The sequence below is a fragment of the Temnothorax nylanderi genome, unplaced genomic scaffold (assembly GCF_030848795.1).
Source record: "Temnothorax nylanderi isolate EJ_2023f unplaced genomic scaffold, tnyl_v1.0 TNYL_tig0064_pilon, whole genome shotgun sequence".
Taxonomy (NCBI): Eukaryota; Metazoa; Arthropoda; class Insecta; order Hymenoptera; family Formicidae; genus Temnothorax; species Temnothorax nylanderi.
The window spans coordinates 836,004-847,686 of NW_027249126.1; the positions used below are offsets into that span (position 1 = coordinate 836,004).

Below are 11,683 nucleotides of genomic sequence, written 5' to 3' on the forward strand. Positions count from 1 at the left end.
TTGCCAGCGCCGGGAGAAGCGGGTAAACAAGATATTGCTTTGTACGCCCTCCTCCTCGTCTTTCGTTTCCGCGTTACCCGTTTTACCGTCGACTTCTCTCGCGTCTTTTCCGTTATCGCCTTATTTCGCGCGCACGACATCCTTTCCTATATACCGAAGCAGAGACGGGGAGAATTGTTCACTTCTCTCGGCCGGATACACACCCGGTGCTTTTACACGACCTTTTGCTTCTACCCTTTAATTATCTAGTAAGATTTTAATTTGTAATTATCGTATCGACGAAGAATAAACCGAGGCAGATAAGAAGAGGCTTATAAGGGGAAGATTGGGTTAGACCAGTCGCCGCGCTTATACTTAACGATACTTTATTGTTTTTATTATTACATATTATTATAAATCTATCATTTTGACACATACAATACTTACTAAGATCTACTGACGATTCTTTTTAACGATAGGATGTGTGTAGCCTATAACTAAACATATATCTCGATTTCGCTGCTTTTTTATTCTTAGCGGAGGAACAAAGTGAAGTACCGCGGCGTGCGTGTCTCGTAACGATTGAAAAATATACGAGATTAATAAAATATATCGTATATCACCGTTGCAATTTGCTAAATATTCGCTCGTTACAAGATTTTCACATTTTCACTGACCGTCGCAATGTAAGAATATAGTAGGCTTGTTTATTTTTACATCAAAATAATTTGAATCCGCTAGATCTCAATTTCGCTATTGAACGTAAATTATATACATTGGTATGAGCTTTCAAAAGCATTGTTCAAGCGCGTCATGTATTTTTCATTAAATGCCACATTATTTCTCACGTGCAAGCATTGAATTAATGTACTAATCGATCATGTATATTTCGACAGTGCTTGGTTTTAACAAATTTAGATTTTATCAGCACAAGGTTCTTTCCATAATTTCTACTATAATTTGCCGTAAAATTTAATTATGTCCTATAATTTTAAATTTCTGAAACTTTAGGACCAAACGTGCACTTTAATTAATTTGTATTCTTTTCACAAATTAAATTTTTTTGTATTGCCATTTTAAAAATACTTAAATTATACTCGTTTGTTTTAAGTTTCGGGCAGAAATTTGTATTAAAGATTACACACAGGATTGCTCCTTTATCGGATACAAATGCAAAACGTAACGAATTAAAACCGTCATTAGGGATCGTCATTATCTTCAAAGCTGCGGCCACTTCATCACGCGAAACGGAAAACGTATCCTAGTCATAAAATGCCATATAGGTATTCACAATTACGTATGGATCGCGCTACGGATTCACTGTATGTACATCAAACGTCTACTTGACCGCTTACGGCTAAATGGGGAGGGCGGGGCGGCGGCTTTACATTAAATCCACCGAAGAAAGACTTCTCCCCGCTATAACAGAGTGCTGCGCATATATTTGTCCGGGACTCGTATTTACAATGCCGATATTAATCGGCCATACGGAAGCGGCCTAAGTTCGCCTAACCGACGGATCCGGGCAACGAAAGTGAAATCGAGGGGAACGCGGGGCAACTTATCCGCGCAACGAACTTTGTTCGCAAAAGCTCGTTTGACGAGTGGAAGTACATTATTGTTTCACTTCTCCGGTTGCTGCGTGTTGACGAGATTCGTAATAATTAATGTTATCGGGATGATTAACCAAAGAAAATATTATATTCAAAAAGAGAAACTAGTAATAATTCTAAAAAATCTTTCAATTATAATTAAATAATTATATATAGCGGTGATAATAAAGATTTCAGTCTCTTGAAAAACAAATTTTTTAGGAAAAAAAATTTAGAAAAAGTAGTGAACGGAAAAAGATTCACGATTGAAGTATAATTTTAGCAGTGAATTAAAATAATTATAATGCATCTTCCACTAGTCGTCTTAAGAAGCAGCACTTAGCAGATTGTTAAATAAAAATGCTACGCTCTATTGCACTACGCCTTTTTACAGAGATGCGCCGATATGTACGGGATGCGCTATATTATCCTCGATATACATCTTTATTAAGTCGATTCATACGTATTTCTATAGTTTCTGCGACGCATCTTGATTACCTACTCGGTAAGAAACGACCATCAGGAATTTCATGCCAGGAATTTCGCCAGGTTTGATTACATGAAGCATGACCCTCATTTCGCCTTACCGAATAAAAACTAGGATATAACACAGACAATGCCTGAATTTCGATCTCGATGTACGTCCCTCTTGTCGCCTGCAATCGCCTGAATATTTTATCGCGAAAATGTACGGCTAATACATGCAGAACGAACATCTGCTAATTTTCAGAAATCCGTGTCGAAGCTTCACACAAAACGCATGTCAAATATAACAGTTTTGTTACAGATAAATTCTGCCCAAATGATATAGAAAACATTGACGATATAATAAAAAATGAATATTTTTTAAAAACCTTGCTTTAATAACATATATTTCTTTCTTCGATATAGACTATAAATAAACTGTGATCTACAGGAAGAAACGATTTTTGAATTGCGAAACGACATCATGTTCTGTTCATTTGCGAGATCAAAATGTTTATTTCATTTGGACAGCATTGGTCGAAAAGAATATCTGCTAAACGACATCAATTACCATCGCCTCTCGAACGAGTGGTCCTTTGCAGTGCGATTGTTTTAAACTTCCTCGAATCATTCTTGACCAGTCAAGTCTCTGATCAGTCTTTGATGAGCACGGTTCACCAACGCGATTAGTGTTCACTTTGAAATCCTATCATTCTTCTTCCTAGGAAGAGAAACTACGATTTCTCTTCCATTTCTTTATTTTGAGGGGCGGAAGCTGAAGCTTCTGGATTCAAACTGTTGATAATGGTGGAACTCGCTTCTTTATATAGCAATAATTATGAATTCTTCTTATAAGAACACGCTTAGTTATGTCACTTCTGGCCCTCCCAAAATAATTATCAATCACGCCAAGCTCGCAATAGAGTGCTAAAAAGTTAATACTTTCGGAAAGTCACCATCTGTCTTTGTCGATTGGAAAAAAAAGTCGCCAGGCTCCTAGACGAGCGGTGAGAAGGCGGACGCCTGGCTCCTAATCTCTCTGTGCTCCGACGGGCTGAGATCTAATAACGCGCCGCAGTTCTGATCGCTGGCTGCTTGCTTGCCGATGAGCGCGTCGATGCTGAAGTTGCGCTTCTTGTCGACGCTCGTCATGTGGCTGGTCGGCAGCGTCGTGATCCTGGTGGAGGTTGGGTCCATCTGTCTAATCGGCGGCGCCGTGATGGGCACTGGTTTGTAGAGCGGTGGCGGCGGTTCCAGGAACCCACCGAGCTTCAACGCCTCCAGGGTCGTTGGGGAGAAGTCTAGCAACGGCAGACCGGGCGGTGGCGATAGATAAGCGGCTCCGGGATAGGCTAGAGCACCCGGGTGACCGCCACCGCCACCCGGACAGGGTCCCCGGTCGCCGCAGATGGCGAAGGTGGCCATGATCGCTCGGTCCCGCAGCACATAGTGCGGCGGCGGCCTCTTGTATCGCTTCCTGCGTCTCAGGAAGCTACCGTTGTCGAACATGTCCTCCGCCAATGGGTCCAGCGTCCAGTAGTTGCCTTTTCCCGGGTTCCCGGGCTCGCGCGGAATCTTGATGAAGCAATCGTTGAGCGAGAGATTGTGCCTGATAGAGTTCTGCCAGGCGGGAAACTTATCGTGGTAGTAAGGAAAGCGGGACATGATAAACTCGCAGATGCCGCTCAACGTCAGCTTCTTCTGCGGCGATTGCAGGATCGCCATGGTGATCAGCGCGATGTACGAGTACGGCGGTTTTATCAGGGACGACGACATTTTGTCGGAACCGTAGCCGGAGGGCGATTGACTGGAACCACCGGATTTTCCCGATTGACTCGACGCCGACATCATCGAGTACGTTTTCTTAGAAGAGCGCACGCCGCCGCTGCCGCCGCCGCCACTACCGCTTCGACTCCTGCCGGCCGACGGCGGCACCGACGTCGACGTTGGTACCGGCGAGCAGCTCGGTATTACCGGGCTCGACGACGTCTGCGACGGCGGCGACAGGTCGTTCTTGTCGAGACTCACCGGGTCGACGATCATGCTGCTACTGTCCGAATCCCGGTCGCTGTCCGCGCAGCCGTCGCACGACAGGTTCGACATCATCATCGCACGTGGCTCCATTGTGATTGCCGCCTCATGAGCATAAGGGCCTGCCACCGGGGTGCTCGTTTATTTCGTCCTCGGTCCCGCGGTCGACTCTTCGAGACTACTGCTCGCTCTCATCCTCCATCAAAAGTCCAAACTCGTTACAAAATCTTATCAAAACTTTTTTTTTCCTTTTAGTATTTCTCTGATATGAAACCTTCAAATTATTTAGTTATTAACAAAGAAAGAAATTACGTATTACAAGTTCTAGATTAATCATACCAAGTGCCGAGTTGTCCGCGAATACGAAATATTTCACTTATATAAAAACACTTCTTAACAAGAATCAGTTATATCAGTTCTTGTCCAACATAATCACGGAAGAAAACTGCATCCGTCCGTCAGAATATAAAAAGAGTTCCACATGTTAATTATCCACGAAATTTCTTTAGTACAAATAGTTGTTACGATTTACTCGTCGTTACCATTAACATTGTGATACAAGTTGCAGTGTCGTTATATACGAACATTAAATGACTGTACCGCACTTCACGAAATTTTTCCGCGGATCGTCCGTCGTCGGGACAACACGCGAGTTACTTGCGTTGCGATATATTTCAGCGGAGCGACTGTCACATTCAATCCGTCACTCTATCCTCCGCTTGATGAGTGCTATCTTACGCTAATAGTTTGTTTCCACAACGATAACGGGACTTTTTCGCTTCGTCCTGCTTCTTCGTCTTACTTCCATCCGACTCGTAAGTTGAAGCTGCGATGCACACATCAGTCGTCCGACAAGACATTGTTAAGGATGGGAAATCGTCTCCCGCGATTTGTCTACGGGGATACATTTCATCGCGCACCTTCCAGCAACATCCAATCACACGGACTCGATGGGATCTTCGGTATCTTCTCGCCAGTTCACTTGCTATAAAATAATCTTGCAGTCACGAGATCGTACGATCTTCCCTCCTCATTAAAAATGATATTGATTTGAACTAAATTGTCTCCTGAAAGCCGACTCGTGATTTATATCGAGGTTTTACGCGCGAATCTTTCGCGACGTTTTCGAGGGTCGTCATAAGTTTTGGCATTGACACGCTTTTTCTAAGATTAAGACGGACCGAGATCGGATGCCACGAACTCGCGAACGACAGAGGGTGCACGATCGCGAGCGGAGAATCGTCTACAGGGTGAGATCGAGTCTCGAATTGATTTGAAGCGACCGTTTCGGTCCTACGTGGGCGGACCAATGGGCGGGCGTTTCGACCCCCACCCCGGCTCGCACCCTGTTAGACGAAACCACCCCAGCCGGTCGGACCGACGTGTTTCCACCCTGCAAGAGTAGAGGAGCGACGTGGAGAACGGGGAGAAAGCCCCGGAGGGGGTTAGGACGGGAGTTAGGAAAATAGCGGGATAGTTAAAGGGACTTTCGAGGCGGGGGTTGGAGAGGGCGGGAGGGCGAAATTGTAACACTTCGAAGGCTGATTTGCTTTGAGCGGCGCGATGAAGATGGAGCGCGAGCCACTGATCTACGAGCAGTCGCCGGCGACGCGACGCGACCTTCTCCGTCGTGCGTTTGCTTTCTCGACACCAATTTCGTGGACGTTCTTTTTTTTTAAAACGGCACTTTAAAAACGCGAGACTATGAATTGATTTAATTTAATATCTGAAAATCCCGAGAATATATTTATTATCTTCATAATTTTATAATCTCTCAATTTCGTTTTTAGCTTAAAGGAAATTTCCAACAAATAGACATTTCGTTTCAAATGGCTTAATATGTAGAAAAATATTTTGAAGTTTACACATTCTAAATTATTTATTATATCAAAATATCTATGAGAAACTTTTCGAGAAAAAATCCTGGTATAGATTTATTAAAAAATCCATCGTAGAATTAGATTTAATCTTCTAAAATTTCTGTGTTGTTTCGAGCATCTTGTTGCGTTTCTTATAGCGACAAATTTTTATCTTATTGGTTGAGTAACCTGACGTAGCGCGGGGCAGGGGTTAAAGAAATAATTAAGCGCCATTATCGCATCGCATTTTCATCGTGGAAGTGCTGCAACCAACCAACCAACCATCGACTAGATCCGTAGAATCGCCAACAGAGCGAGACGAGCTGCACGCATCACAAGTTAACTTCCCTGAGGCAGCTCAAATAGAATCTGTATTACGCCAGAGCGGTACATAGAGAGAGAGAGAGAGAGCGAAAGAGAGAGTGAGAGAGAGAAAGAGAGAGAGAGAGAGTGAGAGGGTGGGAGTGAGAGAGAAGCTGTTAGGGGTGAGAGGCGTGCACGAGAAACATGGATATGTACACTAGGTTTGATAAATGCCGTAATATTCACTAGCTCCACTGGATATATTAATACATGTAATAATTATTACTAATAAAAACCACATGATAAATATTATTATAAGATATAAATTATGTCTTATAGCTAAGATAATAATTTGTACCTTATAAATTTAATGAAAATAAGGATATATTATTCCTTTTCCATTTTATTATCAAATAAAATCACTTCAATCTTTACTTAACGAGCTAAATTTGATCTTAATTTACTTAACGTAGTTTATTGACGCAGACGAAATTTTATCTTGATAAATTAGCTGCGAGAATGCACAAACGAATATTTCCTAATTGTTTTCCAGTAATAATACGGACAGTATCATGTATTTGGATTCGGTGCATCTTTTCGAAAAACCTGTCTGGATTTAGGGTGAATGTATCGAGACATTTATGACGCCTGGGTGTACGAGCGAGAGGGAGATAGAATTAGGGTGATCGAGAGAGATGGGAGATACGGCGGAACCGCGATATAGATGCGGATGCGAGTCTACCTGGGCGCACTATCGGTTCACAGAGTCGAGCCGAGCCGAGAGCGAATATTGTGTTTACCCGTACGCATGGCTTTGCGGTGCAAATAATCTGGTATTATTGCACTTACTCCACGTACGCGCGGGCGAAACTCTTCGCCAACTGCCATTCCCCCGCCGCTTCCGCTTCTTTGTTACAGGCGCTCTTCGTGCTGGATTTCAATATCCGTTCGCGCTAATGTTAATGCCGCGTATTGTGTCGTTGTGCCTCTGAAATCTCACGACGCGCGAGACGTTGTAATGATCATTATTCGGTGTCTTGCGTCCTATATTGCCGTGCACCTGTCTCTTCCATATATCTCTCTCTATATATACTGATACTTTAGCGCTTTATTCCTAATTGCTTATAATTCAAGACATAATTTAACACTTAGACAATCTTTAAAAAAATGTTATTCTAAATTCATTCAAGTATCCATAGGAGGAAAAGCAAACACGATAAAAAAGAAGAGAAGATATATTACAATATCTAAAGTCGAATGTTATTGTATTAAGCTTAACAATTTTTACTTTTATTTACTCGTGCAACAAAACGGTAATATCATTGTCTACTGACATCCTTGCTGCGCAAGAAAAGCGAGGTCCGTTAACGTTCTCAATAAAAATATTTTCGTCATGCATTTCTCGCAGAGTTTTTTTCTCACGCGGGGAGCATCGCGAAGAAGTGCTTGAAAAGTTCCGTGCCTCTCGGCCTCCCTTGCCGATTCAGCGATTACCGCGCCTTAATCTTAAGACCGACGAGGACGACAGGGGTAGAGGAAAGGAAAACGCGCGGCGCCCGCGCGGGGTGTGTGTGGAGTGCACCCCGCTCCATAGAACTCTTCGAGGTTCGCCATTCACTTCGCGGCGGATTGCGGATTCCGAGAGTTCCACCATTCGATCCGATTGCTTCTTACCCTGGACTCTCGCCGCTCGTATTTACCTCCTGATTTCTTCCCTCTCGCCCCCTGCCTCCTCCTGTCCCCGTTCCCGCCACCGTCAGTTTCCTCGGACCAAATCTTCTGGAAATTCCAAGGCAAACCGCGATCGGGGGTCGACTTTATACTCGCGGCTACGAAACTACGTATAGCGGAATGAATTTGCGCTGGATTCGGGATCGAACTTTCGATTTGACCGATTTTTTTGTAAAGATTGTTCGAACGTTTTCCCTAAAACTTATAATTGACATTTAAACACAATGTCGTTTTTTAAGCAGATAATTATTTTATTTACCATTTGAGAAAGAAAAGGTGAAAGAGTATCTGAATAGTGGATTTAACTTGAAGATAAAAAAACTTTAAGAATACATAGATTAGTTTTAATGCGTGATATATGGTTTAATTTAACTTTTAGCAAAGATTTTTTGAGAGAAATTTATAACACTTGTTAGTGGATCTGATAAATTACGACGTACACGAAGTAAGAATGTAAACATATGCTATATTGTAAATTCATCTATGTATTTAATAGACAATTTTTTCATAACGAAATATGTCAGCGCACACATCCAATTTTATCAATTAAATTTCTATATATTGAAGTTTTAATCAATCGTGTAGTTTCATGATAATATTTCAGAATATAGCACTAAAACAAGTAATAATTTACGTTATACCGTTTTGTAAAATAATCTTAAATACGTTTTACAAGAAAATTTTAGAAAATTTTCGCGACACATGTGCAAAGAGATTCGCGGATTAAGGAACCGCCGACGCATTTCGTCGTCTACATAGCACTATGCGACCTAAAATCCTCAATCTCGCGGGAGAGCAGTCGACGTTGAAAAATAGAAGCGCAGCCGCTTTTGCGGTGACAAAAGTGCACGGTGTGCGGCACAAAGCTCACAAAGAGCTCAAAGAGGAGGAGGACGAAGAAGAAGAATAAGACGAGGACGAAGTTAGTAAGAATCGTGAGAGGAGCAACGAGAGAAAGAGAGAGAAAGAGAGAGAGAGAGAGTGAGTGTTTACTGGCGGAGAAAGACCGCGTCGCCGCTGTGCGGATGACTCGTCCTCGTCGCCGTTCTTGGCCCTCCCCGCAAAAAGCTCCGCGAGATTATGCCGCCATCTTGGATGTTGGTAAATATCCCGTGCCGAAAGAGAGTCTCCAGTCGGGCGAGGGATCCGGCATTGGGCGGAGAAGTAAGTCGCTGCTACTACTAGCCGATCCTCGTGACGGCGGTGGCAGTTGGATTGGTGGTAGTTGAGTCGGTGGTTAGTAGTAGAGCAACGACGTGGTGGTGGTGGTGGTGGTGGTGGTGGTGGTGGTGGTGGTGGTGGTGATGGTAGTCGCGAGGATGAAGAAGGCGCTGCGCAAGAAAGTCGAAAGCGTCGCAGGAGCCGGAGGGTGGGACGCGGAAAGGTAAAGAAGTGCGAAGAGGTCTTGGCGGCACAAGGCGAATATCCCCGCTACAAAGAATACTGTCGGCTTTGCACCTTTTTCAAGACGTCGTTTTCCCGCTTCGTCGAGAATCTCACACCCCTTCTCTCTACTCGAGAGCATCGTCTCGTTCTTTTCCTCCCCGTCCCTTGCCGCGTCTGCCATTTTCGCCACCGACACCGAGATGTCCTCCGCGACTCCCCCCCCCCCCTCACTCCTTTTCGCATCGAGTAGGAAGAGCCATTTACCTATGCGGTTCGGAGATGGTAAATTGAAGATTCTTTTTATCACGATTGAGTCCTTATTTCGTACGATGTATATTGCGAGCTTTGTATATATTTGAGTGAATATCAGACATCGGAAAATAGTCAGATAAATCGATTATTTATTTTAAAGGTTGAATATGATTTTGGAAATATTTAAGATGGACGACTGTCGAAAGATATATCGCCATATCGGAAATCATTCTGCGGACTATTCTAAAGCAAATTATTCAAGATTATAAAAGATAATAACAAGACAAATAAGTTTAGATCGTCCTATCAACGATATTGATTAATCGGCGTGGTTAAATTACGTGGTTCACCCTGTATATTGTCTCATTTGATTTCGCGCAGATTGAAGAAAGACACGGAGGGGGTCCGGAGGGGGCCCTCAACGGCGGCCCGATTGCGGTGAAGCCGCGCGACCGAATCTGAAATTCAATTCAATGCAAATTTGCCGGCGGGGAGCACACTTACGGCTAACCGGCGAACGAGATCGAGGATTCGCTTAGTTGCTTAGAACGCGGTAAACACTCGCTGCTTTTACTCGAGACTTATGAAATATTGATGGACACACATTGGCGCGCCCGACGCTAACGATCTCGTCGTTAAGTGGGAAATACTTAATGGGTGAATTATCGGTGATCGCTCTTCTGTGGGAACACTTTATTACTGCAACCAGCAATATGAAAAATCGTGGAAAAGCTATTACAATATTATATATAAAAATAAGAAAAAAATCAGAATAATATCAGCCCATTAAATTTAAGTCTTATACAGTGAAATTTTAGTAATTGCGTTAATAATTATATATAAAAAATTATGATTTTTTAAATATTTTTTTTAGCAAAATAATGCTCTCTCTGTCTTTCTCTCATCCTGTCTTTTTTCCAATATTTAACTATGACTGAATAATTATTTACAGAAATACAGCTACATTTAAGTTTTTTTACGCAGAAGATTATGCAGTATCTTACGTTATGAACTATTTAATGCGCTGAATATAGGCGCTCTAACAAAATAAAACGCCAACGCGTATCGCAAAACCGTACGCGCGCACTCGAGCAAAAAGGGAGCACGCTCTTTCTCCGTTTCTCTCTTTCTCTCTTAAACGCGTTGAGCCCAAAGAGCACGGGCCAACGATCCCAATTACAAACATTTCTCGTGGCTTTTCAGAGTTGCATTTGGCCGAGAAGGGCGCGCACCACCGCCGCCGCCGCTCGGTGCATTTTATGGTTCCCGCCTCCGCATGGCCGAAAGTACTTTTCGTTTTCGAGTGCGTACGAGTACATGCGGGTTGATTTTCTCTTCTTTACACTCCGCCCTCTTCCACAGCTTTCCGCTCCCTCGTGCATCACTCCCAAAGATATAGCGATCTGTGGGCCTATTCTGTAACTCTTAACGAAAGTTTCGTTATCGTTATATTGTCGTTGCGCAGCTTTTTTACTATACATAATATTTGCGCAACGCAAGTATAACGATAACGAAACTGTCGCTAAGAGTTACAGAATAGACCCACTGGTCTGAGCCCACCTATGCTTATAGATTTACTTTTTTTTATCACTGATGTTTTGTTTGATAGAAATACCTTACAGCATTTTTTATCCTGAATTTAAGCTGGTTTTAAACATCTTTAATTATATTTTTCTACGTGAGATTAGTGAGAAAGTCAGATAGTTTATTGTATGTTTATAAAATTACATATTTTAATATTAAGAGAAAATATTATCGGTTACTTAATAAAATTAAATGTGTTAGAAACTTTTAAAAACTCAATTTTTTTACTTTTCTAAAATCTGATCAATTTATTCAGCACTCGTTTCGAAAATATGCTTCAAACACGCAACGTGGTGATTTTTTTTTATAGCTATAGAGAGCTCGAAAAATTTTCGCGCTAAAAGCACGCGATTCGCAATTCCGAAACTCGCGACAGAGCATCGAGCGAAGAAGGCGGAAAGAAGGTGAAGAACGCGAGAAAGATGCGGTACCGTCGGGGGTGAATCGCGGGGGTGGCGGAGATGGGGCAGAGAGGGTGGAGGGAAGGGGCGATAATTTGTT

General features: G+C 42.8%; 1 protein-coding gene across 1 annotated transcript; it reads right to left on the bottom strand.

The window, feature by feature from the left end:
• Nucleotides 1-348: 348 nt before the first annotated feature.
• LOC139773595 (uncharacterized) lies at nucleotides 349-5,322 on the bottom strand. The gene has a single exon (XM_071708139.1). The coding sequence runs from the start codon at nucleotides 4,158-4,160 to the stop codon at nucleotides 3,033-3,035; it is 1,128 nt and encodes a 375-aa protein (XP_071564240.1). The 5' UTR covers nucleotides 4,161-5,322; the 3' UTR covers nucleotides 349-3,032.
• Nucleotides 5,323-11,683: the final 6,361 nt, after the last annotated feature.